Source organism: Manis pentadactyla, chromosome 6, assembly GCF_030020395.1.
Source record: "Manis pentadactyla isolate mManPen7 chromosome 6, mManPen7.hap1, whole genome shotgun sequence".
Taxonomy (NCBI): Eukaryota; Metazoa; Chordata; class Mammalia; order Pholidota; family Manidae; genus Manis; species Manis pentadactyla.
The window spans coordinates 10,158,876-10,185,394 of record NC_080024.1 but is presented as its reverse complement, the minus strand read 5'-3'; the positions used below and the strand labels follow the sequence as shown (position 1 = coordinate 10,185,394).

General features: G+C 36.9%; 1 protein-coding gene across 7 annotated transcripts in view; it reads right to left on the bottom strand.

The window, feature by feature from the left end:
• Positions 1–26,519, bottom strand: part of SPHKAP (SPHK1 interactor, AKAP domain containing) — a 151,146-nt gene that overhangs the window by 114,465 nt on the left and 10,162 nt on the right. For 3 of the 7 annotated variants that reach the window (XM_036913055.2, XM_036913081.2, XM_057503482.1), the window contains exon 2: positions 8,772–8,850. The exons of the other annotated variants lie outside the window; for them this stretch is intronic. In XM_036913055.2, coding sequence (XP_036768950.2) covers positions 8,772–8,848 — 77 coding nt within the window. In that variant the 5' untranslated portion in view covers positions 8,849–8,850. The remainder of the gene's footprint in view (positions 1–8,771; positions 8,851–26,519) is intronic. 7 annotated transcript variants of the gene reach the window in all.

The window sequence follows — 26,519 nt, the reverse complement described above, 5'->3', positions numbered from 1 at the left end:
CACCAGACAGAAAATAAGTAAGGACACAGAGGCACTGAACAACACATTAGAACAGATGGACCTAATAGACATCTACAGAACTCTACATCCAAAAGCAACAGGATACACATTCTTCTCAAGTGCACATGGAACATTCTCCAGAATAGACCACATACTAGGACACAAAAAGAGCCTCAGTAAATTCAAAAAGATTCAAACCCTACCAACCAACTTTTCAGACCACAAAGGCATTAAACTAGAAATAAACTGTTCAAAGAAAGCAAAAAGGCTCACAAACACATGGAGGCTAAACAACACGCTCCTAAATAATCAATGGATCAATGACCAAATCAAAATGGAGATCCAGCAATATATGGAAACAAATGACAACAACAACACTAAGCCCCAACTTCTGTGGGACACAGCAAAAGCAGTCTTAAGAGGAAAGTATATAGCAATCCAAGCATATTTTAAAAAGGAAGAACAAGCCCAAATGAACGGTCTAATGTCACAATTATCAAAATTGGAAAAAGAAGAACAAATGAGGCCTAAGGTCAGCAGAAGGAGGGACATAATAAAGATCAGAGAAGAAATAAATAAAATTGAGAAGAATAAAACAATAGCAAAAATCAATGAAACCAAGAGCTGGTTCTTCGAGAAAATAAACAAAATAGATAAGCCTCTAGCCAGACTTATTAAGAGGAAAAGAGAGTCAACACAAATCAACAGAATCAGAAACGAGAAAGGAAAAATCACGACGGACCCCGCAGAAATACAAAGAATTATTAGAGACTACTATGAAAACCTATATGCTAACAAGCTGGGAAACCTAGGAGAAATGGACAACTTCCTAGAAAAATACAACCTTCCAAGACTGACCCAAAAAGAAACAGAAAATCTAAACAGACCAATTACCAGCAACGAAATTGAAGCGGTAATCAAAAAACTACCAAAGAACAAAACCCCCAGGCCAGATGGATTTACCTCGGAATTTTATCAGACACACAGGGAAGACATAATACCCATTCTCCTTAAAGTTTTCCAAGAAATAGAAGAGGAGGGGATACTCCCAAACTCATTCTATGAAGCTAACATCACCCTAATACCAAAACCAGGCAAAGACACCACCAAAAAAGAAAACTACAGACCAATATCCCTGATGAACGTAGACGCAAAAATACTCAACAAAATTTTAGCAAACCGAATTCAAAAATACATCAAAAGGATCATACACCATGACCAAGTGGGATTCATCCCAGGGATGCAAGGATGGCACAACATTCGAAAGTCCATCAACATCATCCACCACATCAACAAAAAGAAAGACAAAAACCACATGATCATCTCCATAGATGCTGAAAAAGCATTTGACAAAGTTCAACATCCATTCATGATAAAAACTCTCAGCAAAATGGGAATAGAGGGCAAGTACCTCAACATAATAAAGGCCATCTATGAAAAACCCACAGCCAACATTATATTGAATAGCGAGAAGCTGAAAGCATTTCCGCTGAGATCGGGAACTAGACAGGGATGCCCACTCTCCCCACTGTTATTTAACATAGTACTGGAGGTCCTAGCCACGGCAATCAGACAAAACAAAAAAATACAAGGAATCCAGATTGGCAAAGAAGAAGTCAAACTGTCACTATTTGCAGATGACATGATACTGTACATAAAAAACCCTAAAGACTCCACCCCAGAACTACTAGAACTGATATCGGAATACAGCAAAGTTGCAGGATACAAAATCAACACACAGAAATCTGTGGCTTTCCTATATACCAACAATGAACCAACAGAAAGAGAAATCAGGAAAACAACTCCATTCACAATTGCATCAAAAAAAATAAAATACCTAGGAATAAACCTAACCAAAGAAGTGAAAGACTTATACTCTGAAAACTACAAGTCACTCTTAAGAGAAATTAAAGGGGACACTAACAGATGGAAACGCATCCCATGCTCATGGCTAGGAAGAATTAATATCGTCAAAATGGCCATCCTGCCCAAAGCAATATACAGATTTGATGCAATCCCTATGAAACTACCAGCAACATTCTTCAATGAACTGGAACAAATAATTCAAAAATTCATATGGAACCACCAAAGACCCCGAATAGCCAAAGCAATCCTGAGAAAGAAGAATAAAGTAGGGGGGATCTCATTCCCCAACTTCAAGCTCTATTATAAAGCCATAGTAATCAAGACAATTTGGTACTGGCACAAGAACAGAGCCACAGACCAATGGAACAGACTAGACAATCCAGACATTAACTCAGACATATATGGTCAATTAATATTTGATAAAGGAGCCATGGACATACAATGGCGAAATGACAGTCCCTTCAACAGATGGTGCTGGCAAAACTGGACAGCTACATGTAGGAGAATGAAACTGGACCATCGTCTAACCCCATATACAAAAGTAAACTCAAAATGGATCAAAGACCTGAATGTAAGTCACGAAACCATTAAACTCTTGGAAGAAAACATAGGCACGAACCTCTTAGACATAAACATGAGTGACCTCTTCTTGAACATATCTCCCCGGGCAAGGAAAACAACAGCAAAAATGAACAAGTGGGACTATATTAAGCTGAAAAGCTTCTGTACAGCAAAAGACACCATCAATAGAACAAAAAGGAACCCTACAGTATGGGAGAATATATTTGAAAATGACACATCCGATAAAGGCTTGACGTCCAGAATATATAAAGAGCTCACACGCCTCAACAAACAAAAAACAAATAACCCAATTAAAAAATGGGCAAAGGAACTGAACAGACAGTTCTCCAAAAAAGAAATACAGATGGCCAATAGACACATGAAAAGATGCTCCACATCGCTAATTATCAGAGAAATGCAAATTAAAACTACAATGAGGTATCACCTCACACCAGTAAGGATGGCTGCCATCCAAAAGACAGACAACAACAAATATTGGCGAGGCTGTGGAGAAAGGGGAACCCTCCTACACTGCTGGTGGGAATGTAAACTTGTTCAACCATTGTGGAAAGCAGTATGGAGGTACATCAAAATGCTCAAAACAGACATACCATTTGACCCAGGAATTACACTCCTAGGAATTTACCCTAAGAATGCAGCAATCAAGTATGAGAAAGACCAGTGTACCCCTCTGTTTATCGCAGCACTATTTACAATAGCCAAGAATTGGAAGCAACCTAAATGTCCATCGATAGATGAATGGATAAAGAAGATGTGGTACATATACACAATGGAATACTACTCAGCCATAAGAAAAGGGCAAATCCAACCATTTGCAGCAACATGGATGGAGCTGGAGGGTATTATGCTCAGTGAAATAATCCAAGCAGAGAAAGAGAAATACCAAATGATTTCACTCATCTGTGGAATATAAGAACAAAGGAAAAACTGAAGGAACAAAACAGCAACAGAATCACAGAACTCAAGAATGGACTAACAGGTACCAAAGGGAAAGGGACTGGGGAGGATGGGTGGGTAGGGAGGGATAAGGGGGGGCAGAAAAGAGGGGTATTAAGATTAGCATCCATAGCGGGGTGGGAGAAAGGGGAGGGCTGTACAACACAGAGAAGACAAGTAGTGATTCTACAACAGTTTGCTACGCTGATGGACAGTGACTGTAAAGGTGTATATAGGGGGACCTGGTATAGGGGAGAGCCTAGTAAACAAAGTATTCGTCATGTAAGTGTAGATTAATGATTAAAAAAAAAGCAGTTCCTATGTGGTGACCTCTAATGAGTTCTACACAATGATATAAAGGGCATATAAAAGTGTAGGCAAAGGGTCTGTTTGTGTTTATACAGAGGATCAAAGCCTAATTTGGCTACCCCAAAAATGAACTAAGATACGATATGAAAAAGAACTTCCAACATCAGCACTCTCGGGAAGACTCATGACAGAAGATGATCAGCAAAAAAAAAAAAACTCCAACAAAGATCCACGCACTGTCACAGGTGTAGATGCACTCATCCCACCAGTTCCTGGACTTGCCATGGGAATGATGAAGGAGCTATCTAAGCTGGCCTGTGCATACAGTAAAACAAAAATTGGACTGGATCTATACTGTTGGAACTCAACCAAGAATTAGGAGAAGTGCAAATTGTAGCACTCCAAAATCTTACAACCACAGACTATTTATTGTTAAAAGAACATATGGGATATGAACAGTCCCCAGGAATGGGTTGTTCTAGTTTATCTGAATTCTCTCAGACTGTTTAAGTTCAGTCAGACAATATCCACCATATCATAGATAAGTTTTCACAAATGCCTAAGGTGCCTAACTGGTTTTCTTGGTTTCACTGGAGATGGCTGGTAATTACAGGTATGCTTTGGTTAGGTAACTATATTCCTATTATGTTAATGTGTGTGCACAATTTAATTAGTAGTTTAAAACCTATCCATGCTGAAGTTACTCTACAAGAAGATATGTCAAAGAAATAATCAATCTTCCCAGGTTTTCTTCTGCCTGCTACTTCTATAGCTTTTCTTCTTCCTACCTAATCACAACCTTTAAATAGAACTCGTGCCACATGTCGAATTTACCGAGTATCATAATTCTTCCAAGTGGTAAAGATACCTCAAGACAAATGCTGGGCATAGATGCCACAGGGCATAAATATGCAAAGAAGTAAAAAGCTAACCTTTTCAAACAATAAGGCTTCTCTCTCACCTACCAACTTAACATTTCCCTGTATGGCCCCGGAAGATGACTGGTTAGCCAGAGACGGGTAAGATTCCTCAAGGGAGGAACAACCTAAGACAGGCACAGTCGCAGGGGGCCATGTGGTGAGAAAATGGGGAGCAGCAGAGGTGAGGCTTAGAACCTCCCCCCTCATGTTCTGAGAGAAATCTTCTGCATACATGGATGTTTATTGCCCTCGTCTAGCTCGGATTAACACATAGTCTACAGGCACACACCTGATCATCTACATTTGCTCTCTTACAACACTAAACTCTGTTTTCTACCTTTATCTCGTATCTACCTACTTCAGCATTTTATTAAAAATAATAATAATAGAGAAATGTGGTATCCACATATAAATCAAGTTTAAAAATCAAATGAATATTCATATTTGAACTGACTGTGTATAGTTCATAATGCATGAACAAAACCGAAAGCTTCTGTGATGACTGCCCTTGCACTGTTCACCATGTAACTTATTCACTATGTAAGAATTTGTGCTCCATGTAAGAATTTGTTCGTTATGCATCAGAATATTGGAGACTGACGAAAATTAGGCTTGGGGTGGATTAATGATTGTGCATTGAGTATTGACCCCCCTATACAGAAATTTATTGTGGTTAACAACTATTTGATCAATAAATATGAGAGATGCCCTCACAAAATATATATATACATATATACATATATATATAAACACACTTCCAATTGTAAAATAAATAAGTAACCGGGATGTAATGTATAGCATAAGGAATATAGTCAAAATATTGTAACAACCTGGTATGGTGATAGCTGGTACCTAGAATTATCATGTATATAAATGTTGAATCACTGTGTTGTACACCTGAAACTAATGTAATGCAATACTGTTGTCAACTACCCTTCAATAATAAAAAATAAAATAAATAAAAAAAAAATTCCGTTATGAAAATAGCATAATGAAGTGAAGGGAAGTAAAAGAAGAAAAAATGTGTATGAAGAATATTGGCATGTGTCATTTTAATGTGTCTAGTGATTGTGTAGAGCATAGATGTTTAAAAATCTGCTGATAAATAAGCAAGTGAATGAATTTTGTTGATCTCTGACATTAGGAAATCTGATACATTATTCTGTCAATTAAAATAACAAGTAATACTTTTACATATTGTTTCTGGGAGCAAAAATTTACATGACTTTTTATGAAAAACAATCTGGATATGCTTTTCAATACTCTCATTTATGCATGCCTGTTACCCAGTAATGCCCTTATGGGAATTGATTCTAGGGGACAGACACCAAAATAAAGTATGTTCTGAGATACTCAGTCAATGTTATTAATAGAAAAAAAAGAAAAGAAATAACGTATTCACCAATAGGCGATGGAGTTAGTAGGTAGACATTAAGATGATAGCTCTCCTCCCAAAGAGGGGAGATGGGAATATGCTCCCCTATTAAATGAACACAGTTGAATACAAAGTGTTATACTGTATAACTATTATAGGTAGCATTCCTTTAAAATATAAGACTGATCAGGTCATTTCTGCACTTAAAACCTTACAGTAGCCCTGCATTTCACTTTGAGTAAAAGTATAAGTCATTGCCGTGGACTGCAAGGTGTGACATGCCTGGACTCCCTATCCTCTGGGACCCTGTCCCCTCTGCACTCTCCCTCCCTGCACTCTGGCCACACTGGCCTCCTTGTTCCTCCTGGAACAGGACAGGCACAGTCATCTTGGGCCTTGGCTAGCTCTTCCCTCTGCCTGGAATGTTCCTCACCAGGAAACCTGCACACATCACTGCATCACCTCTCAAACGTCTTTCTCAAATGCCCCTTCTCAGGGTGGCTTTCCCTGAGCATCCTATTTGCAGTTACCCCCCGAGCATCTCTATCCCTGGCTTGCCAACCTCTCCTGCCCTGCTTTATGTTTCTCAGTATAAGTATCATCTTCCAACATTCCATAGAATGTACTTGGTCCTAAGTTTATCATTTATTATGTATCTCTCCTCCCTGGCCCCCATCCCCACAGGTTTTAAACTCCACAAATGTGGGAATTTTTGTTGGCTTTTTATGATGCATTCCAAGTCCAAGAATAATGCCTGGTATACTGTAGGATCCCGGCAAATGTTTGTTTCATCAATAACCTAATAAAACATAAATCATAGGAATATATGAAAATGTTAACAGCAGTTATCTTTGGGCAAATGGGGTAACTTGTGACATTTTCTTTCTTGTTCCTTTTTACATTTTCTAAACTCTCTACATTGAGCATATATATACATATATATATATACACACACACACACACACACATATATATATATGTGTGTGTGTGTGTGACTCAAAAGAGATCTTTATTTTAGAATGTGTGATCTCTGATGGAAACCTAGTGCTTATGAAAACATTGGAAGTGTAAAAGTCTATTGTAATTACAGTCAGGAGGAATTTCCCTTATTATTAAATAACCTTTTCCTTCAAAACCAAATTTGCGATGTTAACATATGACTGCTTTAGTGATGAGTTCTCGTAGGTTGACTGCTATTGACTGGCAGAAGTAATAAGACCAACGAAACCAGCTGTCTTAAACCAAAGGTGAACTTAAACCATGGCAAAGCTTTAGTGCTGCCAGAGAAGAATCCTTTATCACAGATAACCGTCTAGGAGCTGACACCTTGCTTTCCATATCTCTCTGAGGGTTGACGATGTTGAATAACTTCATAATTGTCTATGCAGATAACTGACGAAATGAAGTTAACCTGGAGGATTCTTTGGGGTACTTCACTGATTCTGGATAATCAGATCTTACTTAGATCAAGGCAGCCATGTTATGACTTTCAAAAGTACAACGTGTTAAATGTCAAAAAGTTGTAAGTTGAAATAGAATTAATTTTAAACAGAAGTAGTTTCACATCAGTAACATTTAGCAATGAGAGTATAAATGGAGCTCACAAACTGGGAACCATATCGACCTGCACAGCATTAAAACACTTTGAATTACTTGTGAACACCTGAACACTGGAAAAAGAATAGTGCCTAAGTTTTTTACTTCTCTTGAAACATTGATAAATCAGGCTACACTGCGCAGTAATTGGTGAACTTGGGGCCCCCTTAGATTCAGTATGTGCTGTGAGCCTGTTACAATCATTTTCATTACAAGTGTTGGCCTGGAAAATATTTGATTATGTGACCTCCAGATAACAAATATCCCTGATGTATTTTTCACTTCAGATATTTAGAATTGTATTATTATGCCGTGAGTTACATTTGCTCTTATACTGATTGATTTTTTTTTAATTTGCCTCAGTCATTATAACAGGACCTTTCCATCTGTCTCTTCATATCCTCACAGCATCACAGATTGGAAGGTGCTTTTAACCTAATATATGCATATGGAGACTGAGATAGAGGTTTGGCATCTGCTCAGTTACACCGTTAATTAAGTGATTTAATTTGGGCTCCAAACCCAGATGGACCTGACCCCAGTCTGTGCTCTTTCCCAGATGCCCTGCTGTCATCACATTGTACCACTTGCTTTTGTCACATGCTAACTTTCTGAAGAATTGTTTGTCTTTGGGGTGCCCCCAGTTTATGGGTGCCATGGGGCCCAGAGAATAGCAATGCAGACAAGGGGTGAGGGTGAGCACGAGGAGAGGTCTCGGGCTGCTGCACCAGTTAAGTGGCGACTCCTGTTGAGGGAAGAGGGGGACTTGAGTCACCGAGGAACATCGCCAAACGCACTACCAGGCCTAGGCCTCCGTGAAGGTGGAATAAAAAAAATCCTCCTTTTTGATCTCAGGGATGAGGAAAGCTCTGCCTAACTAAAACGTTCTGCCCCCTGAGGCTGGAATCCCTACTAGTGTCTTAGGGTCACTTAAATGAGAAGAAGGTAACAGGATCTTGAACAGACAGGACACACAGGGGATAAAACTTGATGGTAAAAAAGAGGCAAGGTGCATAACATGGTTTGCAGTTTAGTAAAAGGGGCACCATAAGCCAGGAAGCCTGCCAGGTCAGGGTCAAAGCTGGAGAGCTGACACCCAGGGGGCCCACAGGGGGCTGGCATAAAAGAGGAGGCCCAGGTCATGGCATGGCTGTATAATCCCCAGAATCCCACACCCCACAACCAACCTGGATTCCTGGGAGTCTCTCCTGGCGGACAAGGCAGCAGAGAGGCAGGTAGGTGAGTTTGGTTCAACTACCCACATGGCTGATGGAGGGATCACACCCACAGTAAAGTAGTTACAAACATCAGCAGATTTGGAGAGGAAGCAGGTAAGGAGAAGGGTAGGGAAGAAAAAGAAACAGAAGTTTTAGTGTCATTCACCAAGAAAGACACCATTACAAAACGTTGCATGTAACAAGAACAAGGTACTTAGATGATGCAGTTGTAACAATAAAAAAACAAACCTCAGGAAAGGGTTCAAAGACTGACTGCCTATTTTCAGATAGTATCTGTCTTGGGTAATACGCTGGATTTGTGTCTATGATTGGGCTTCACATCTCTGATGTAGCAAAAGGTCACTGACATCTTGAAGATAAGAATTTCAGAGATTTCCAACTTAGCTTATGGATATTTCTTGGCGAGAAGCACAGTTTGTCCTTCTCAAGCTTAATATTTTAACATTAAAATTAATAGTAAGAGAATAGCAGGGCAACAGATTTTTGTGGACATTTGTTCTAGCTTTTTTGAATGCCTTCTAATTTTTTCTATACAATGCTTACCTGTAGGCATGCTCAAATCCTTTTTTCAAGGCAAATTAATAGCTTATTATCTCAAATCTCAAAGGCTATGAAGTCTGTATAACTGTGAACAACCCAATAATATCCATCTATCTGTCTACCTATCTATCTATCTATCTACCTACCTATCTATCATCTATCTATTAATAGGAGTAAAAGTTAAGAAGAGAATAAAGTGACATTATTTTTGTCTCCGTTGCTGGTAGTTACTGGCACATAATTAGAATTCAAGGAAATTTTACTGCATGGATAAAGATACCAGAGAAGAATTTAGGCATGAAAATATCACAGTATCAAAGCAGGAAATACCTGGTGTGGAGTCATGGGATAATAAATAGCACCAGGTGTGAATGAGAGAACATCTGTGGTCACATAAGAAGATCTCCAATCTATGTTATCCACTAAGGATTACAATTTTCTCCTAAAAGATCTTGCACACATTTCTTAGATTTAGTCCTAGAAAATTCATATTTGATAGCATATAAGTGATTTCCTTTCTCTAATTTTGCTTTTTGTTTATAGCTCATATGAAGAATGTACTTTATGTGTGCTTTGATTTATATCTAGCAAACATGGTAAACTCATTTATTGACTCTAATAATTTGCCGATTCTTTTGGATTTCAATGTATACCAATCAAATAAGCTGCAAATGCTGGGAGTTTGGTTTCCTCTTTTTCATGCCGCTTACTTTTAGTTTCTCATTATTGCCTTACTGCATTGGCTCGGAGCTTCAGTAAAATGTTGAATCAAGTCATGCAAAAACTCTTAGTTATGCAACTATGTATTATGCTTGCTGTAAGTTTTTATAAATAAGGAAGTTCTTGTATATTGGTATTTTTCAAATATTTATTTTATTTTATTAATTGTAAAAGGATACTGCATTTTATCAAAGGTCTTTTTACATTTAGTGACATAAGCATATTGTTTTTCTCCTCTAGAGTGTTAATTGATATTGTTACCAAAATGAGTTGATTTTAGGAATTCAAGATTGATCTAATATTAGAAAAATGATGTATTACCCTTTTTGTATGCTGTGGGTCTTAACCTGCTAATTTTGCATTGGGAAATGTTTTCCTCTGTGATCACAAATGAGATTGATTTTAGTTCCTTTCTTCCCTTGTTCAGTTGGTATCAAGGTTATGCCAACCTCCAAGTAAATTTAAGGTATTCCTCTTTTTCTATTTGCTGGAAGTTTGCATACTATGGAAATTATCTATTATCAAATGTTCTCCATCAAAACTATCTTAGAGTAGAAATTTCCTGTTTGAAGGGTTTTGACCACAGAATCTGTATCTTTAATGTTTGTCTTGGCTTCTATTTCTTTTTGAGTTACTTTGATAGATTACATTTTTATTCAAAATTGCCCATTAAATCTTGTCTATATTTATGTATTGACATAATGCTTTATAATAGTATTATAATTTTGTCTAGTATCTGTCATGATGCTCACTTTTTCTTACTCCTATAAAAATCCACTCAGAAGTTCCTCCAAAAAGATTATTTTTTTTGTATTTCATACCCATCCCACTTTTAAATGTAGTACACCAAGGATGTGCCAATTTGATTTGCCTTTTCAAAGAACCGTCTTTGATTTGTCGTTCTTTTTTAGTCTGTGTTTACTTACTATTGTATTAATTTCTGGTCTTATAATTATTTACTTTTTTGTGGTTATTTTGTTGTTCTTTTTGAAATCTCAGGAGATAGACGCTTACTATTATCTTTACACTTTTCTTTGTTAAATGTATGCCTTTAAGGCTATGAATTTTTGTCTTATAACAGCTTTACCTGCATTACACAAGTTTTGTGGCATATTTTTTCTTTAAACATCTTTCTCTTTTTCAGTATAATTTTGTTCATTTCTATTTATATAGAAAATTTTAATTTATCTTTTCACTACTGACTTCTAGTTAAATTGCATTTTACTCAGATAAAATGGTCTGGATGTTAAGAATCATTTTACAATCCAGCGTATGGCCAATTTCTGTAGTATCTTACTGTAGTAATTTCATTGCAGTATTCTATTTATGTACATTAAGTTAGTTGTGTATTCAGATATTGTAAGTGCACATTGACATTTTTGGATAATTTCTTTTAATTTGTACATTCTTTTTTCTGTTTTATTTCTGTGGCTATTTTATTATGTGGACCCAAAGTGAAAATGGCATATCTTGTTGGTTATTCATACTTTTCCATTATTCAGTGACATATTTAACTTCTGACAATGTTCTTTGCTTTACATTTTGTTTTGTCTGATAATGATAAATATACATCTGCTTTCTTAGGTTAGCTATTGAATCATATATCTTTTTCCATCTTTTTCAGTATTTTCTGTTTTAAATATGTCTTAGTTTCTTCGATTTTTCAAATTCCAATGACAATCTTTGTTTTTCATTTGGAGCATGGTCCATTTACTTTTAATGTAACTGCTGATAAAGTTAAAATCCTCTATAATTTTATTTAGTGAGTAGTAACAATCCAGGTTTTGTCTGTAAGAAAATATCTTTATTCTTGCAAGATATTTCACTGAGTTTAGAATTTTAACTTGCCAATTATTTTCCTTCATATATTGAAAAATATCACATCATTATCTTTGGAATTCCACTGTGCTTTTGTAAAGTCAGCTGCCAATCTAATTGTTAGTTTTTAAAGTTATATGTCTTTTTTCTGCTGCTTTAAAATTTTTTGATTTATCTTTGATGATCTGCTGATATTTAGCTAGTAATTCTTATTGTCTTATCAACTCTTGACTTCTTTTAGTAAATTTAAAAATGTTTTCTTACAATTTTAGTCATTTTCAGCAAAAACATTGATAAATAACCTTGCTTTCTTACCAGAATTAAAACTCATAAGACTTTAACGGTTATCTGGTGGTGTTGAGAAGGACACAGAAATAAAAATAGTACCAATGGGTTTCAAGACTGAGAAAAATGTGGGTAGAACAAGGCAAATCCAATAATGTTTTTGAGGAGAGAAGACCAAATTAGGAAGAACTGACCTGTCTCGCAAAAAGCTTTTCATAAAGAATTAGAAGCAGTTGGATGGAAAAGGAAGTAGATAACTAAGTGACCTCAAGCTATTGAGTAACTCAGACATTTCACACAATAATAGCAAGCTGCAACAAAAACAATAGCAACAATAGTAATAATTATCATATGTCATTACTTAGAAGTTAAATAAAATCATTTTCTTATGAAGGTTAATACTTAGCTAAAGTGACTTACATTGGTCAAGATCGACTGGCTTTCAATTCATTCGCTGAACTGTATTTCAAAAACAAATACTTGGTAGAGAAGGTGTCTTGATTTTCAGTTTGGAAAACATGGTTTTCATATGTAGATACACATAGCACACAATATCTTGCTTGGAAAACAGGCATATATTAAAATGCCCCAGGCAGAGAAAATACAATATGTAAATGTATTGATAATCATGAGAACTTACAACTTTGTGTTATAAATTCATTTTAACAATACTTTGTCATTATGTTTGTAGATTTAATTTTGAAAAAAAATCTTAGGTAAGTGACTCACATATAGAATGTAAATAGGATTCATGCTTCCTCACTGCCAGATCTAAAGTGCTTTCCTCACAAAGCATTTTACCCTAATGGAAGCTGAGAAGAATCCAGTATGTTAGAAAGGCAGGTAGCATGACCAATTTTACTATGACTCTTCACTCCAGTTCAGTTAAAAAAAGCAGCTTAAAAATGATCAGGTTTAGAATGAGATGCACAAATGGAGGAAAGAATCAAACATCTACTTTCTCTTTTCTCATTAAGTTCATTCAACTAAAAAAGTAAATGAATGAATGAATGAAAATACAGCCAAAGTGCAGATCATCATATGAAGTCCTATGCTATAATGCTTAAAGACACTGAGTTCGCAAGAAAAAAAAATACCTGCATTTCCCATTTCATGAAAAAAAGTATGTGGGTCAAAGCAACATGTAAGACATTCTCAACTTGAAAAGAATATTAGGGAGATTTTATAGTATTCCTCTAATCTTTTATATTTGAGGAAAAATTTTTATCAAAAATAATTAAGTTTTAATTTGGGCAGCACTTAAGAAATTGGAATAATCAATATTACTAGCTAAATCATATCCTTGCACAATTTATAGATAAACTGTTTTTAAGTCAACTGTCCATTTACAAAGGTTATTATTTGACACACCTGAGAAAAATTGTTTTTAAATACAGTATAGCAACATTCCTCCTTTTTGTATAAATTATATTTCTAATCACAGGTTCATTTCCCAGGTACCATTCTGCATTAGCAAAGTATTCATCTGTATTTTCTCATCCAATTTAATCTCAAGTATTGAGGTTTCACTCACATAGTTTTTAAATTTAGTTCATAAAACTATCTTTGCCCAATCCTTTTGCTTTCAGAAGAAGAAATCAAGGCCTAGAGCTGTGACCAATATCTCTGTTGGAAGCTTAGCAATACTCTTTTTATTCATTTACTGGTAGCTACTCCTGAGATAAAATTAGACAAGAGTGAGAATCCTTTGCTTCGCATAATATCCTCTAGGTCTGTCCTTGTTCTCCTAGAGGTATTACTTTCTTAATGTAGGCAATGAAAATAAAGCAATTGGAACACAGATTGTTAGCTTAATCTATATGCAACTATTATTAACCTGCAACTATTATTAACCTCAAGTATGATGCCACATATCACAGCAACTTAAGAAGGTTACTCACTAAAAAGACAATAAAATAAATGATATAAATATGCATTTCAGATTGTATAACCTCATAGATTCCCAAATAACCAAGATTTAAGAAACCTTCACTTGTGCTTAGAAATCACATTTCATCCTTTCCAGGGGAATCTGAGCACAGAATTGTACTGAGGCTGAGAAGATGAACATGTTTCATCATTATTAGGATAATATAGCCATTGGCCCAGCAGGTTTCTGCTAGTGCCTCATTCAGTGCCACTGAGAAAAGGGAACTGAGGGCGGATAGTGAGCAAATCCAGCTAGAGAAATTGTATAAAGAGAATTAGAGCCTTAAAAGCTGGCTGCTTAGAACCTTAAAACAGCTATTCTCTTATTTCTAAATTGTCCAAAAGTGCTATAAACATACTTCTGAGAAAAATCTTGTAAATTCAACACTTACTGTAAATCATAGTTGCAAACAGACATAGAACTTCTATGTGGCACAGCCACAAGGGCAAAGAAAAGCCTCAAAGTTTAGGAGTTCTTGTTAATTGTAGCTCTGGGAAGGCATTCGGCAGCCATTCCTTTTATTAGCCTGCTTCTCAGCAGAGTGGAACTGAATGTGTCCTATATAGAAGACCATCACAGTTAGAGACATCCTCCCTTGTGAAAGATTTAGGCTAAGATATGCCAACTAAGAGAACAAGACTCTTTTTTCCCCCTCAAGACCTACTCTGAGAAAAGAATTTTATCTTTTATGTACATGGTGTCTACATTATGATTTTGCAAAGAATCTCACATGCATGCCTCAAATGTAGCTATATCCTGATTTCAAGTACAGAACTACAAACAAGGATCACAAGTAGGTTTTAAACAAAGCTTTAAATATCAGCCTTCCTGAACGGTACTGTGTGAATGAATGGCTTGATTCTTTTCTACTGTAGATGGAATGAAACTTATCCCTCCAACCAGAATTAAAAGTGCAAGGGCTAACATCAATAAATAGTCATAGTTATATATCCCAGGCCATCTGCTTGTTGATTCAGACTTCTGAGTTTATTTTCTAAGGTCTGCTAGAAACACACAAGCACTCAATTTCTCCTAAAATGCTCAGTCAAGACAGGGTTTCTTCTAACAAAGTGTTAAGTCCATTAGTCACTCTGTAAGCAGAAAAATCAGAAAGAACACAATCCTTTCTAAGCAATCATAAAACTAAGTAGAAATCTGCATGCACATTCCCTTTTCTTATTCTTTCAAGAAATAGCTACTTAGCACCAAGCACTGTGTGAAGCGCCCAGCATACTGCAGTGAATAAAGCAACACAAGTCCCCACCTTCATGGAGTTTATGTTGTTGGAGGAGAGACACAAAAAAAGCGATTCGGCAGCCATCCCTTTTATTAGCCTGCTTCTCAGCAGAGTGGAACTGAGTGTGTCCTATATAGAAGACCATTGCAGTTCGAGACATCCTCCTTGCGAAAGATTTAGGCTAAGATATGCCATGTATGCATAATGTTATGTATAACATTTTATGTATAAAATTAAAATATGTAAAAGATTAAGGAAAATAACTCTTATAAAGTAAGAGTGTTAAGGAAAATATTACTCTTATAAAGTAAGAATTTTGCCATAGGTTGCTTAGTTTTTGCTGCATGCAGCTCATGAGAATTGCATCAAGAAACATGGATGAATAGTCAAGTTCAGGGTAGTGAAACAATGTTTCCAAATCACATAATACATCAAAGAATATGATCTTAAACCTGGTCTTTCAGTTTCATGCCTTGAGAATTTTCCATTACAAAGCATGTCTACACAGAACCAAAAGTAAATTAAATGTTCCCAAAGAGATGGGTATTCAGGATCATGTAAATAAAATGTCCAAATGATCTGAAAGACTGAATGTATATCTAAATATTCGGGGTTCACCCCTCACAGGCTCCAAGAAAGCAGGACCCGATGAGAAGAGAAGGAAGCAAGCAGCTGGGTGATCAGCAACGGACCACCTGTTATTTTCTTTTTCTATCTGTTTTTATAGAAACTGCAATTTTGCTGATTACAGACACTTCTATTCCTTTGGCCTGTTAATATGGGAGTAAAGGGTGTATTATTTTGGGGGGAGGCGGTGGAAAAAAGGTAGGGTGCAATATTTGTTCCTAAGGACAGAGATAGCCTACAGAGACCCCTGGAATGTGAGTGAGTCTGACTCTTAGATAATTGCTAGAAAAGCCTTCTTTGGAGAATCTTGGAAATAAACACTTTGCCTGAAATATTTTCATAGACTATTTAGATGGCCACAGAAGGACAGGAGTTGTTTTGTCTAAGTTGAATAATTGTGATTCTTGAAAGGAAAGGAAAGTTACCAAGCAAAACAAGGAACCAAATTTTAAGTATGTTGCTTTTTATTAACCCACAGTTACGAGCCTGCTGCAGAACGCACATGACTGAGGTGGAACTGTCAGGGGTACAACAGCACGGCCACATTGAGTGAAACTAATTAGGACTGATAGGCATGCAAAAGGTCAGGGATCATGCAGCAGAATGGACAACACAGTCACAGATCCGTTTCTTCCATGGCTGCACTAACGCAAAACAGGGAGAATCGAGCAATTATCTAGTGAAGTTAATCAGAGCTGATGTTCAGTGTTGACCATCCATTTGAATAACTTCCTATTTATTGTTCAAATTGTCCACTAGTTGCATTTTCACCTACTTTCCCCTTTTTCACTCCTCAGAGGGCTAAATATGAAATATAGTGAAAATAAAATATGCACATGTAAGGTAATTGTGATTGTATTTTACTTCTTTTTCAGCAAAGTCTGTGCTATTTTACCCCTTATAATTGGGCCAAGAGACCAACCACCCCAGGTCTGATCTGGAGGTGGTTAAAACAGCCAGGAGTGGGAAGAACTAAAGATAAGTTGGCGTGTGAAAGATCCAAGTCCAAGAGACTGAATTCTCTTGCCAATTCTAGAGCATGAACATGGATCCCACCAAGCAAATAAGAAAAATATCAAAATTCAGGAGGATTAGAATTGGGTGTGAGAAAAGGGGAGCTATTCTTAACCAGCTCACCTGACAGATCTCACCTCTCATGCGTCTAGTCTGGACTCACTCCCTTACTCCAGCCCCTCTCCCTTAAACTTCTAAGTTGAATACCAACAGCCTGCTGGATGTCACCAGCTGTATTTATTCTGCCTATATCTCAAATTCAGTTTATTTCCAGCTGATCTGCTTTTCCCCATGAATTTTCAGTTCAGCCTTTGTTACCGTTAAAATTAACCCAGATCATCTGAGCTAGAACAGCTTGGGATTTACTCTTGAGTCCATTTCCCCTCATCCCTAATATCCAATCAATTGCATGATCCTTCTGATTTTAGTGTCTTTACAGTTCTACTAAATATGTCTTGCATCCTATCCTATTCTTATTATCAGTGAAAGAATTCAGAGCCTCTTCATGGGTGGTAGATGGAGGGACTGAGACTGAGGGGTGAAGGAGTTTACAGAGGAGCTGTGGTAGAGTCAGGATTCCAGGCTGGGACTCCCGAGTCTGAGCCCTCCCCTGGCCTACTAACTCATTCAGGCTCAGTCCGGGCTCCTGAACATGATGGCGAAGCAAAAATTATACCAAAGCTAAACAGGTAAGGAAGACTTTATGCAGAGCTATTAAAATAGGGGAGACTGGCGAGAATGGAGCCTAAAGCGGCTCCACTGAAACAAAAGGTAAGAGTTTTTCAGAACACAGAGGGTGGCAGTGGGGGGTCAGAAGCCATCTGGGTATATGAATCGGTCTTACCCAAGAGAAAAATAAACTTTCTTTTCATGACATGAGACAGTTTTATAATTTGGAGCAAAGGTATCCACAGGAAGTTAGGTTGCTCTCCTCCCACGGAAACTGGGAGACGAGATTACTATCTCCCAGGATACTTACACTCCAAACAGATGGCTTCCAGGTCCTTAAGAAAGACATTCCTGTGTTGTAGAACCGGCAAGAGGTTTTGCAAGGTTTTACCAGCATGTTTCATAAAGAAAATGCTCTAAGAAAAGGGAAGAATGGGCCTACAGTTTGGAATGTGATGTCTAACATGTAATCAAGCTAAGGGAAATGCTAAATCCATCTTGGCTAGTGGACTGTGGAGGCTTCCATCACACAGCCCTTTGCTTCCTCTCTATCCTCATTACTCGACCACATAGCATCACACATTTCACTTCTATGCCAATTTCACTATGATTGTGGAAGTAATTTCTGTAAAAGTGTGTTTTTAAAATCTCTCTCCAGACTAATCTATCATCAGTTGACTGCTGCTGGGAACGTGGTCTGCTGCTAGGAGCCCGGAGCTGTAGGCATCTTCTTCATCATGAAAAGGAGTCGAGGGAACCTCACATTCCCTCCCCTCAGGAAGGTCTTTAATATTAAAACTTCATCACCTTGACGAAGACCAAACTGAGCCAAAATACAGATTAAAGAGGAGTCAACTCAGCACAGTTAGATGTCTTGAGTGTACCTCAGAGGTGATGTTAGAGGCATTTGTGGGCTTGGAAGCATAGTGGGTAGAATATTGTATTAATCATGTTCATCTGTGATCATGAAATTCAAGTGTTCTTTAGTTAAAACTAAGTGAACCTTCTCAGTTAAATACTTTAGTATATTTATTTTGTATACCAGTCAAAGATACTTTGATGAATGTTTCACTGGTAAACTTGGCTCAAGAACTATTAGGTAAAATTTAGGTTTAATCACATGCATCTAACAAGAGTTGTCAAAGCTGACAGTGTGCCAAATACTGAATCCTGCTTTCCGCTAACTCAGTAGGTAGAGAGGGCAGACATTAAGCTTATAATCTTATAACCAGTACAAATGTATACATCTTGTGTACTGGGATGAGGAATGCTTGGTGGTGGGAGGGTTGATTAGTAAAGGGAGTTCAGGGAAAGCTTCACTGAGAATTTGGCTTCTAAAAAATGGTAGGAATTAACCAGATGACGAAGAGAGGAGGGCATTCCAGGTGAAGAGGCCTGTTATGTAGAAATGACTCAAAGTAGGGCAATCTGGCTGATGCACAGACAGTGAGGGAAATGTAAGTCAAAAAATGGTTGGATAATAAGGCCAAGGTGAGTCCAGATGAGTCCTTTTGGACATTCCAAGAGGTCAGGGGAAGGCTGCTGAGTTGGTCCAATCTAGAAACATGGTATTTTGCTTCAGAATGTTACTGGTTGATTTGTCACTGGCTCCATGAATTTTGGCCATCAATGAGCAGAAAAAAGTTCATGAGATGTTTGCTCAGAAGCACAAATCCTCTTGACACCTAATTCAATTTTACAAAGTACCCCTGATAAAAACCTGATTCTTTGTTTTTTCCACCTTTACCTCCAAGAGTTTGTGTCCTTATATTAACTGTGTGGACATCAGTTGAAATGCCTTGCTTATAGGAATGTCAGCACTGCATGCAGAAATGTTTCTACGTTTTCTGTTTGCTAGGTTGTGTTATATCAGAGCATACATTACATAGCTCAGATTCCCTCAGAAGTACAAATCATGAACAACGGTGGCCCAGAAAGAGTAGATAGAAAATAGAGGGTGTTTACAAATTAGGAATTTGCTTTATTTTTATTTTTGATACATGCTGGTTGTTATCACCTGTATTCTTTCTCTAAGAAACTACTCTTGAGTCATGTGGAGTCAGGCATTGGGCCTCTTCAGAGGCTGAGGTTTGCCACTTCTATGCACTTTACTTCCAAACAGATGAGGTTAGAGAAACAAAGATCCCCAGAATGATAAATTACTTCCATGCTTGCTGCCTTTTTATAGCTACCTTAGAGAATCAAAATTTGAGTTAAATGGAGAAATTTGGGTGCATTTCAGTTTTTAATTATGATATAGGTAATATTTTGTGGAAAAGCTTCTTACATTTGAATTATACTAATTGGCCCTATCAGTTAGATTCTTCCCCTTGATTACTTATTTGTAGGTTTCATCTCAGTTCAAGCTTAAGTTTAAGGGCAGTTGAAGGACAAGACCACTGAATTGCCATTTTTATTAAAATGTATTTGTGCATCCATTCCAAAGTTTTCATTATATAATGAGAAGAAGTCAATGAAATCAGCTATTTACTGTTAATTGACAACAGGGACTGTGTTGCACACATAATCGATGTGGCTATCCTAACTTCAGTTTGAGAGGTAACAAGAGACAGGAAGGGTGTAGAGGCTGGGAAAACCTGTAAGGAGAGGAGCCCAGCTCTTCTTAGAGCTAATACCGCGAGGAGGTGGCAAAACTCTGGAGGGAGTGGCTATATTGTACCCAGAGAGGCTGAATCATTAAGCAGTGGGACTCCCAGATGAGAGACAAACATTCTATTGCCCTACTTTTAAAGTGAGCAAAAAACAGTTGCATATTAGTAGACGACTGGATACAGCAGCAGATACAGACACCACCCAGTTCTTTCTGGTAGGCTTTGGATCTCTGTGTGACCACAGAAAGGGGAAGAGAACACCTTTACTGGCTGAGATGGATTATTAAGCTGCTTGAGTGGCATGAGGATCAAGAGAGACAGATGGAGGTGGAGATGGAGAGGGAGGTAGGGGGAGAGAGAGAAAGACTGATGGAGACTGATTTTTTAAAACCATATTGTCCACTTAGCAAATAATAGGGGCAATATATTTTTGATTGAATTCCATCAGCTTTTGCACTCATCATTTAAGATACAGCTTGAGATACCTAAGTAACTCACTCACCCTCCCCTATATTTTATATTCTTTCTTTCTCTCATTTTATACCTCCCTCCTCTGGCCCCTTCCTCTCTTCCCTAGTATTGAAGAGGAGATACTCCACATACAACTGTTGGTTACATCAGAGTGAGTGTTTGCAGGTGTGGGCAGGCTTGTTTTCCCAGCTTTATTGCGATACAACTGACATACAACACTGTATAAATTTAAGATGTACCACATGATGTGATATGTGTATATATTGTAAAATGATCATCACAAGAAGCTTAGGTAACACCGTTAGGGAGTGGTTGAGTTTATTTCCCTCAGTTCTTGTCCCTCTGCAACAAAGAGTTGGAGGGCAGAGGCACAGTAGTGAAGCAGAGTAAAAGATTTATTTGAAGTTATACACTTAAAGAGAGAGAAAATGTGGGCATCCTCAGACAGGAGGCACCCTGAAATATTGGGGGTTCCCTCTTTTACGGATTTTTCAAAGGGCCAGTGGGTATAAATTTGTCAAGTGGCCTCAAGATGCTTATCTCAGGTGAGAGACACCATGTCTTCTCTCCTCTATTATTAGTCCTCCAGGTACTTCTGCAAACTTAACACAAGAAATTTATTGATCCGGTTCCTCCCCAGGAGAGTGGCTTCCCTCTGGGAACATATCAATCAAGACCGCCTGCCTGCTTCTCTCTGGGCTTTTTTCATCAGAGGCAGGCGCAGTTAACTATGACGTTTGTCTCCTGCCCCGGTTTCAAATTACTTGATTAGAGGCTGGCGGGAGGAAAAACAGCATATAGGTTAAGTTAAAGAATAAGCTGGGCTAAAGTAAATCTTACAATGGCATGATCTAATTGACACAATGAAGACATGGGCTATTCGGATATTTCACTTTATCTGGGTAATATCTGGACATTCCAAGTTACTCCTGGCCTTTGGAGCTTCAACTGACTAACTCATTAACTCTGTGAATCTTTTCTGCCTTTATCTGGTTAACTCTTTGAGTCCCTTTTAGTGGGATTTACTGGCCTTATTCTCTCTCCACCCTGCTCATATCTATTTTTCTGCCTAACAACACCTCCATCTCCTCACATAGTCACCATAGTTTATTTTTATTTTTTTGTAGTGAGAACTTTAAAAATCTACTCTCTTAGCAACTTTTAAATACATCATACAGTATTGTTAACTATAGTCACCATGCTGCACTTTACATCTGCAGAACTTATTCACCTTATAACAGGAAGTTTGCATCCTCTGACCACTGGAACCCATTTCCCCCGCTGTCACTCAGTGCCCCTGTCCCTGGCAACTACCAGTCTATTATTTCTTTCTGCAAGTTTGTTTCTCTTGGAGTTCATGCATAAGTAAGTTTATAGACAAAATATTTGTCTTTCTCTGTCTTATTCCACTTAGCATAATGCTTTCAAGTTTCATCCATGTTGTCACAAATGACAGGATTTTCTTCTTTTTGATGGCTGAATAAGATATATATTCACACACACATAAATGTATATATTCATATGTATATATGTATTATGTTATATATACATATATATATGTAAAACATTTTATCCATTCATCTGTGAATGAACACAGGTTTTTTTCTCATGTCTTGGCTATTGTAAATAATACCACAACAAATATGGACATGCAGGTATCTATTTAAGACAGTAATTTCATTTCTTCTGGATAGATACCCATAAGCAGAATCTCTGCATTATACGGTGGTTCTGATCTCCATAATGGCTGCACCCATTTACATCCTCACTTACAGTATACAAGCGTTCCCTTTTCTTCACAGCCTTATCAGTCTTTGTGATCTGTCTTTTTGACAAGAGCCATTCTAACAAGTGTGAGGTGAGAACTCATTGTGGTTTTGATTTGCATTTCCCTGATGATTAGTGGTAAACATCTTTTCATGTACCTATTGACCACCTGTATGTCTTCTTTGGGAAAATGTCTATTCAAATCATAGGGGTAGTAGTGACACCTTCTTTGTATATGCAGTTAAGAACATGGTAATATCTCAACCAATATCATGAAGCCATTTAGAATCTTCTGGGTTGTCTTCTCTATCTTCATGATGTATGACCAACTTGTTGGATGTCTTTATGTTTCTTGTTTTAGGATGTCCTTATGTATCTGGAAGCTCAAGAAATACTTTTAAAGCATCCTCTTAATGTCAGTTTCCACTTTTGAATAACCCTTTTCTGGTGATCTTGTGATTTTGGTTCTCTATTCCCCTCCCTACCTCTGCTTCCAAGCATTGTGATATTGAAATAACAATTAATAGGCAATAATAGCAACTTTCTAGTTTACAAAAATCAGGCACTAGATTATTTCCTTTATATGCACTATCTCAATCTGGGCTTCTAGCCACATTCTACATGAAAAACTTAAATGACATCTTATTGTTTTGTGGATGAAGACCTAGTGTCCCCCAATGCTTAACGTATTCTGGCCCCTATCTAACTTTCAAGTCTCATTTGTCTTTTCCTGATTTCCTCTCCTACAGGCACACACCTAGAGTTGTTTAAAAACTCTATTGCTTTCTTGCTCCAGTACTTTTCCAATGGCTATTCTAAGTATCAGAAGCACTCTTGCTCATAGGCCTTTCCTACTGCTCCCATTTAAGTCCTGCTAGTTACTTTCATGGCTGAAAAAGACCATGTTCTTTTTATTTTGGAGCACATGTGCTAATTTGTTATATATCCATTGATGTTGTTATTTGACTAATGTCTTTTTTGTCTCACTGGTACTGAAGTTCCACGACAGTGAGGCTGACTCTTTTTGTGTTCATTATTGCATACCAGCTGATATTACAGTAAGGGGTCAATATCTGTACTGAATAAATAAGTGAATAAGGCTTATATCTATCTTACACTTGACCAACTCTACAAAAGGAGCTATTTTTCCATGGCAGCAAATTTTTTGCCCTCCTGAGAGGCATATCAGACCCATTACAAGGATCAGTGATTCAGTGACTATGAGGGATTAGACGTCAATTTATTACACCAAGGCTCTGGTCACTACAAACATTGTCAGAATACCCACCACACAGTTTTAATCCAGTTGATCTATTTGTTGCCTTTCAGGCTTTGATCAACATTGTGGTACTACAGAAAGGGAAGAGAAAGGGATTGGCCTTTACAAACTGTTTGCTATCTTCCTGGGACCCAATGTAGTGCTTTTCATAGATTCAATTCAAATTTCTACCTGTGCATTAAAAATAGACTAAAAATTGTGAGATATTTTGGAAATAGGAAACTTCTGCAATCTTAACTACACTGGAGAATTTTCCAGAAGACTGTTTGAAATACTCAATTGTACCTGCTTCATTAGATAATTCACTCATCTACTGATAACGTTTGTGAAAATGGAAAAGATTTTCAGCAATGCCATTCTTGGGAGAAAATCCAGTGAAGTTAAAATTCACTGGAACTTTTCCCCCCAAAGATTAGGCGTCTTTGTTATTCATTAGCCAGTTCCTGCAGGGGGCAACACTGTAAGAGAGCAAATGGACTGACCGCTAGTAATTAGTCTCCAGTAGAGATCCCTTCCTACTTAATGTGAGTGTTTTTCTCTATTGCATGAACACCTTTGATGGCTGTTGCCTGTTAATGATTTAAGAGGTTGTGACCTTTATTTAAATAATAATCAACTAGATGACAAATTTTTCAGAAGATGCAACAATTCAGAAAGGAGAAGAAAATGATGTGGGAGAACCCTTTATCACATGTCAAACCATTGCTAAATGAGTATCTGGCAGAGTGAGATCAGTAAATAATGGAAGAAGAGAAAATCAATAAAAATGATGATGACTGATATTTCACAAGAGACTGATTTGAGAATCAAAGAATTAAAGGGAGCATTGGCAAAACTGAAGAGGCTGTTGAATATATTCACAGGACTGATACTGTCATGATATTGTAATGAAAAGTGCCATGTTAACATTTGAAGGGAAAATTATGATCTTCCAATCCAATCAACACTCAACTCATTATTTGTTTGTTCTCTAATTTATATATACTTCTAAAACATTGACAAAATGAACAAATTTTTATATATTTTATGATTTTTAAAGATAAATTTCCAATCAAACATATTAATTTTATTCACTACTTAATGACATTTAGCCTTCTTTTTAGTGACTTTATTTTCTGTGCCCTTTGCTAGGTTCCAATTATCCTCACATGACGAAGATGGCATTCAAGTCACTAGATTTCATTCTGTCCTTTCTAGTAAGCAAGTAAACCTCATTCTCCCCCTCTCCCTTCATTTTTTCCCCCACTCTCAACCATCCATACCAGTCCCATAAAATTTTCAAGGTTACAACTTGGATTAAAACTCCAAGGGGAAAACTTGTCTCCTTCTTTATATATGCCCTTACCCATCCTATAGAAAATATCGGACCAGTAGAAATACTGAGGAAAAATGTCCTTGGTAATATTTGCTTTCTCCTTTATGAATAATGACTATGATCTACAAGGCTGAGTGTGATTAAGGTTGGGATGACATTCTCTGGATACCATGTTCTCTGGATCCTTAATCTCTTTCTTGGACCCTTCTTCTTTAGTGACTCATGTGCTGAAACTGCAGCTCATTTTTTAATTGGCATGATTCCAATGAAGTCCCCACATTGTTTTCACCATTGCAAGAGAGGAAGACTAATGATTTAACAAAATGCCAGGTCAGATCCTTGACCTGTTGATGATTACACAAGTGAAGTATATGTACCGTTCAAATAGCTGTTTTGAGGTACTGTTGATTCATTCAGAAAAAAAGTAAAAATTAATCTTCAGGGTTATACTGAGTGCATGAGTCAGCAATGAGCACATTATGTGGGGCCAAGACTTTACATAGAAAAAAATGACTTTGACTGGTCTTTAATTTATTTTTTTATCTGAATTTTATTTTTGGTTTGAACTATTGAGAAAAAGTCTTTAGTTTATATGTCTGAATAACTTAAGTGGAAGAATTGGCTACTAAAATTGTACATGAAAGGATACGTCTGTTCATAGGTACAAACTATTAAGTCGTTTATCATATTCTCATATTATTATTATGTTCAGAATTTCAGATTTTTAGGACAAAAAGCAATTAAGTGTGTTAGCTTACGTTATTACTGAAATTTAAAGGGAGAAAATTTTCAATTCTCCTTGTATCTTTGAAAGCAAATTAAATATTTTAAACTCTTCCCATTTTATTTAAGCATTTTAAAACCTGAGCAAAGAGCAATAAAATATATAAATGTACCAATTAAAAATGGCACTTTTAGGCATTAGTACTTTGCATACAAATTGACATCCATTACATGTGCATACATATTTTAAATATATGTGCAAAATCATGTTTAATAGTAATTGAGAAGTACACTTCAAAACCCCAGCCTTCTACTTTTTAAAATATGTATTCTAAAGCAGTTGGTTTTACTTTAATCTTAATAATGTAACAATCATTTTAAAGAAACTGTTTATAACTTTTCAGGTACAGTCTATCATTAAAGAAAGTCTAATTAAATATGAATTACCATTATTTTATATAAGTTCCAATTTGCCACAGATGAATTAAATTCCTCCAACACACAGGAAAATTATTCTTTTGCATTGCTTACAAAGGAAATGATTGATTGCATGCATGTTGATTTCATGATGGATATTCCATCTTATTCCACTAAGAATTTGTGACAACTAATGGAAAAGATATATACAATAAGATGGTAAAACATAAGTTAAAACTCAGGGCTAAGGAAAACAAATATAACAAGAGGTCA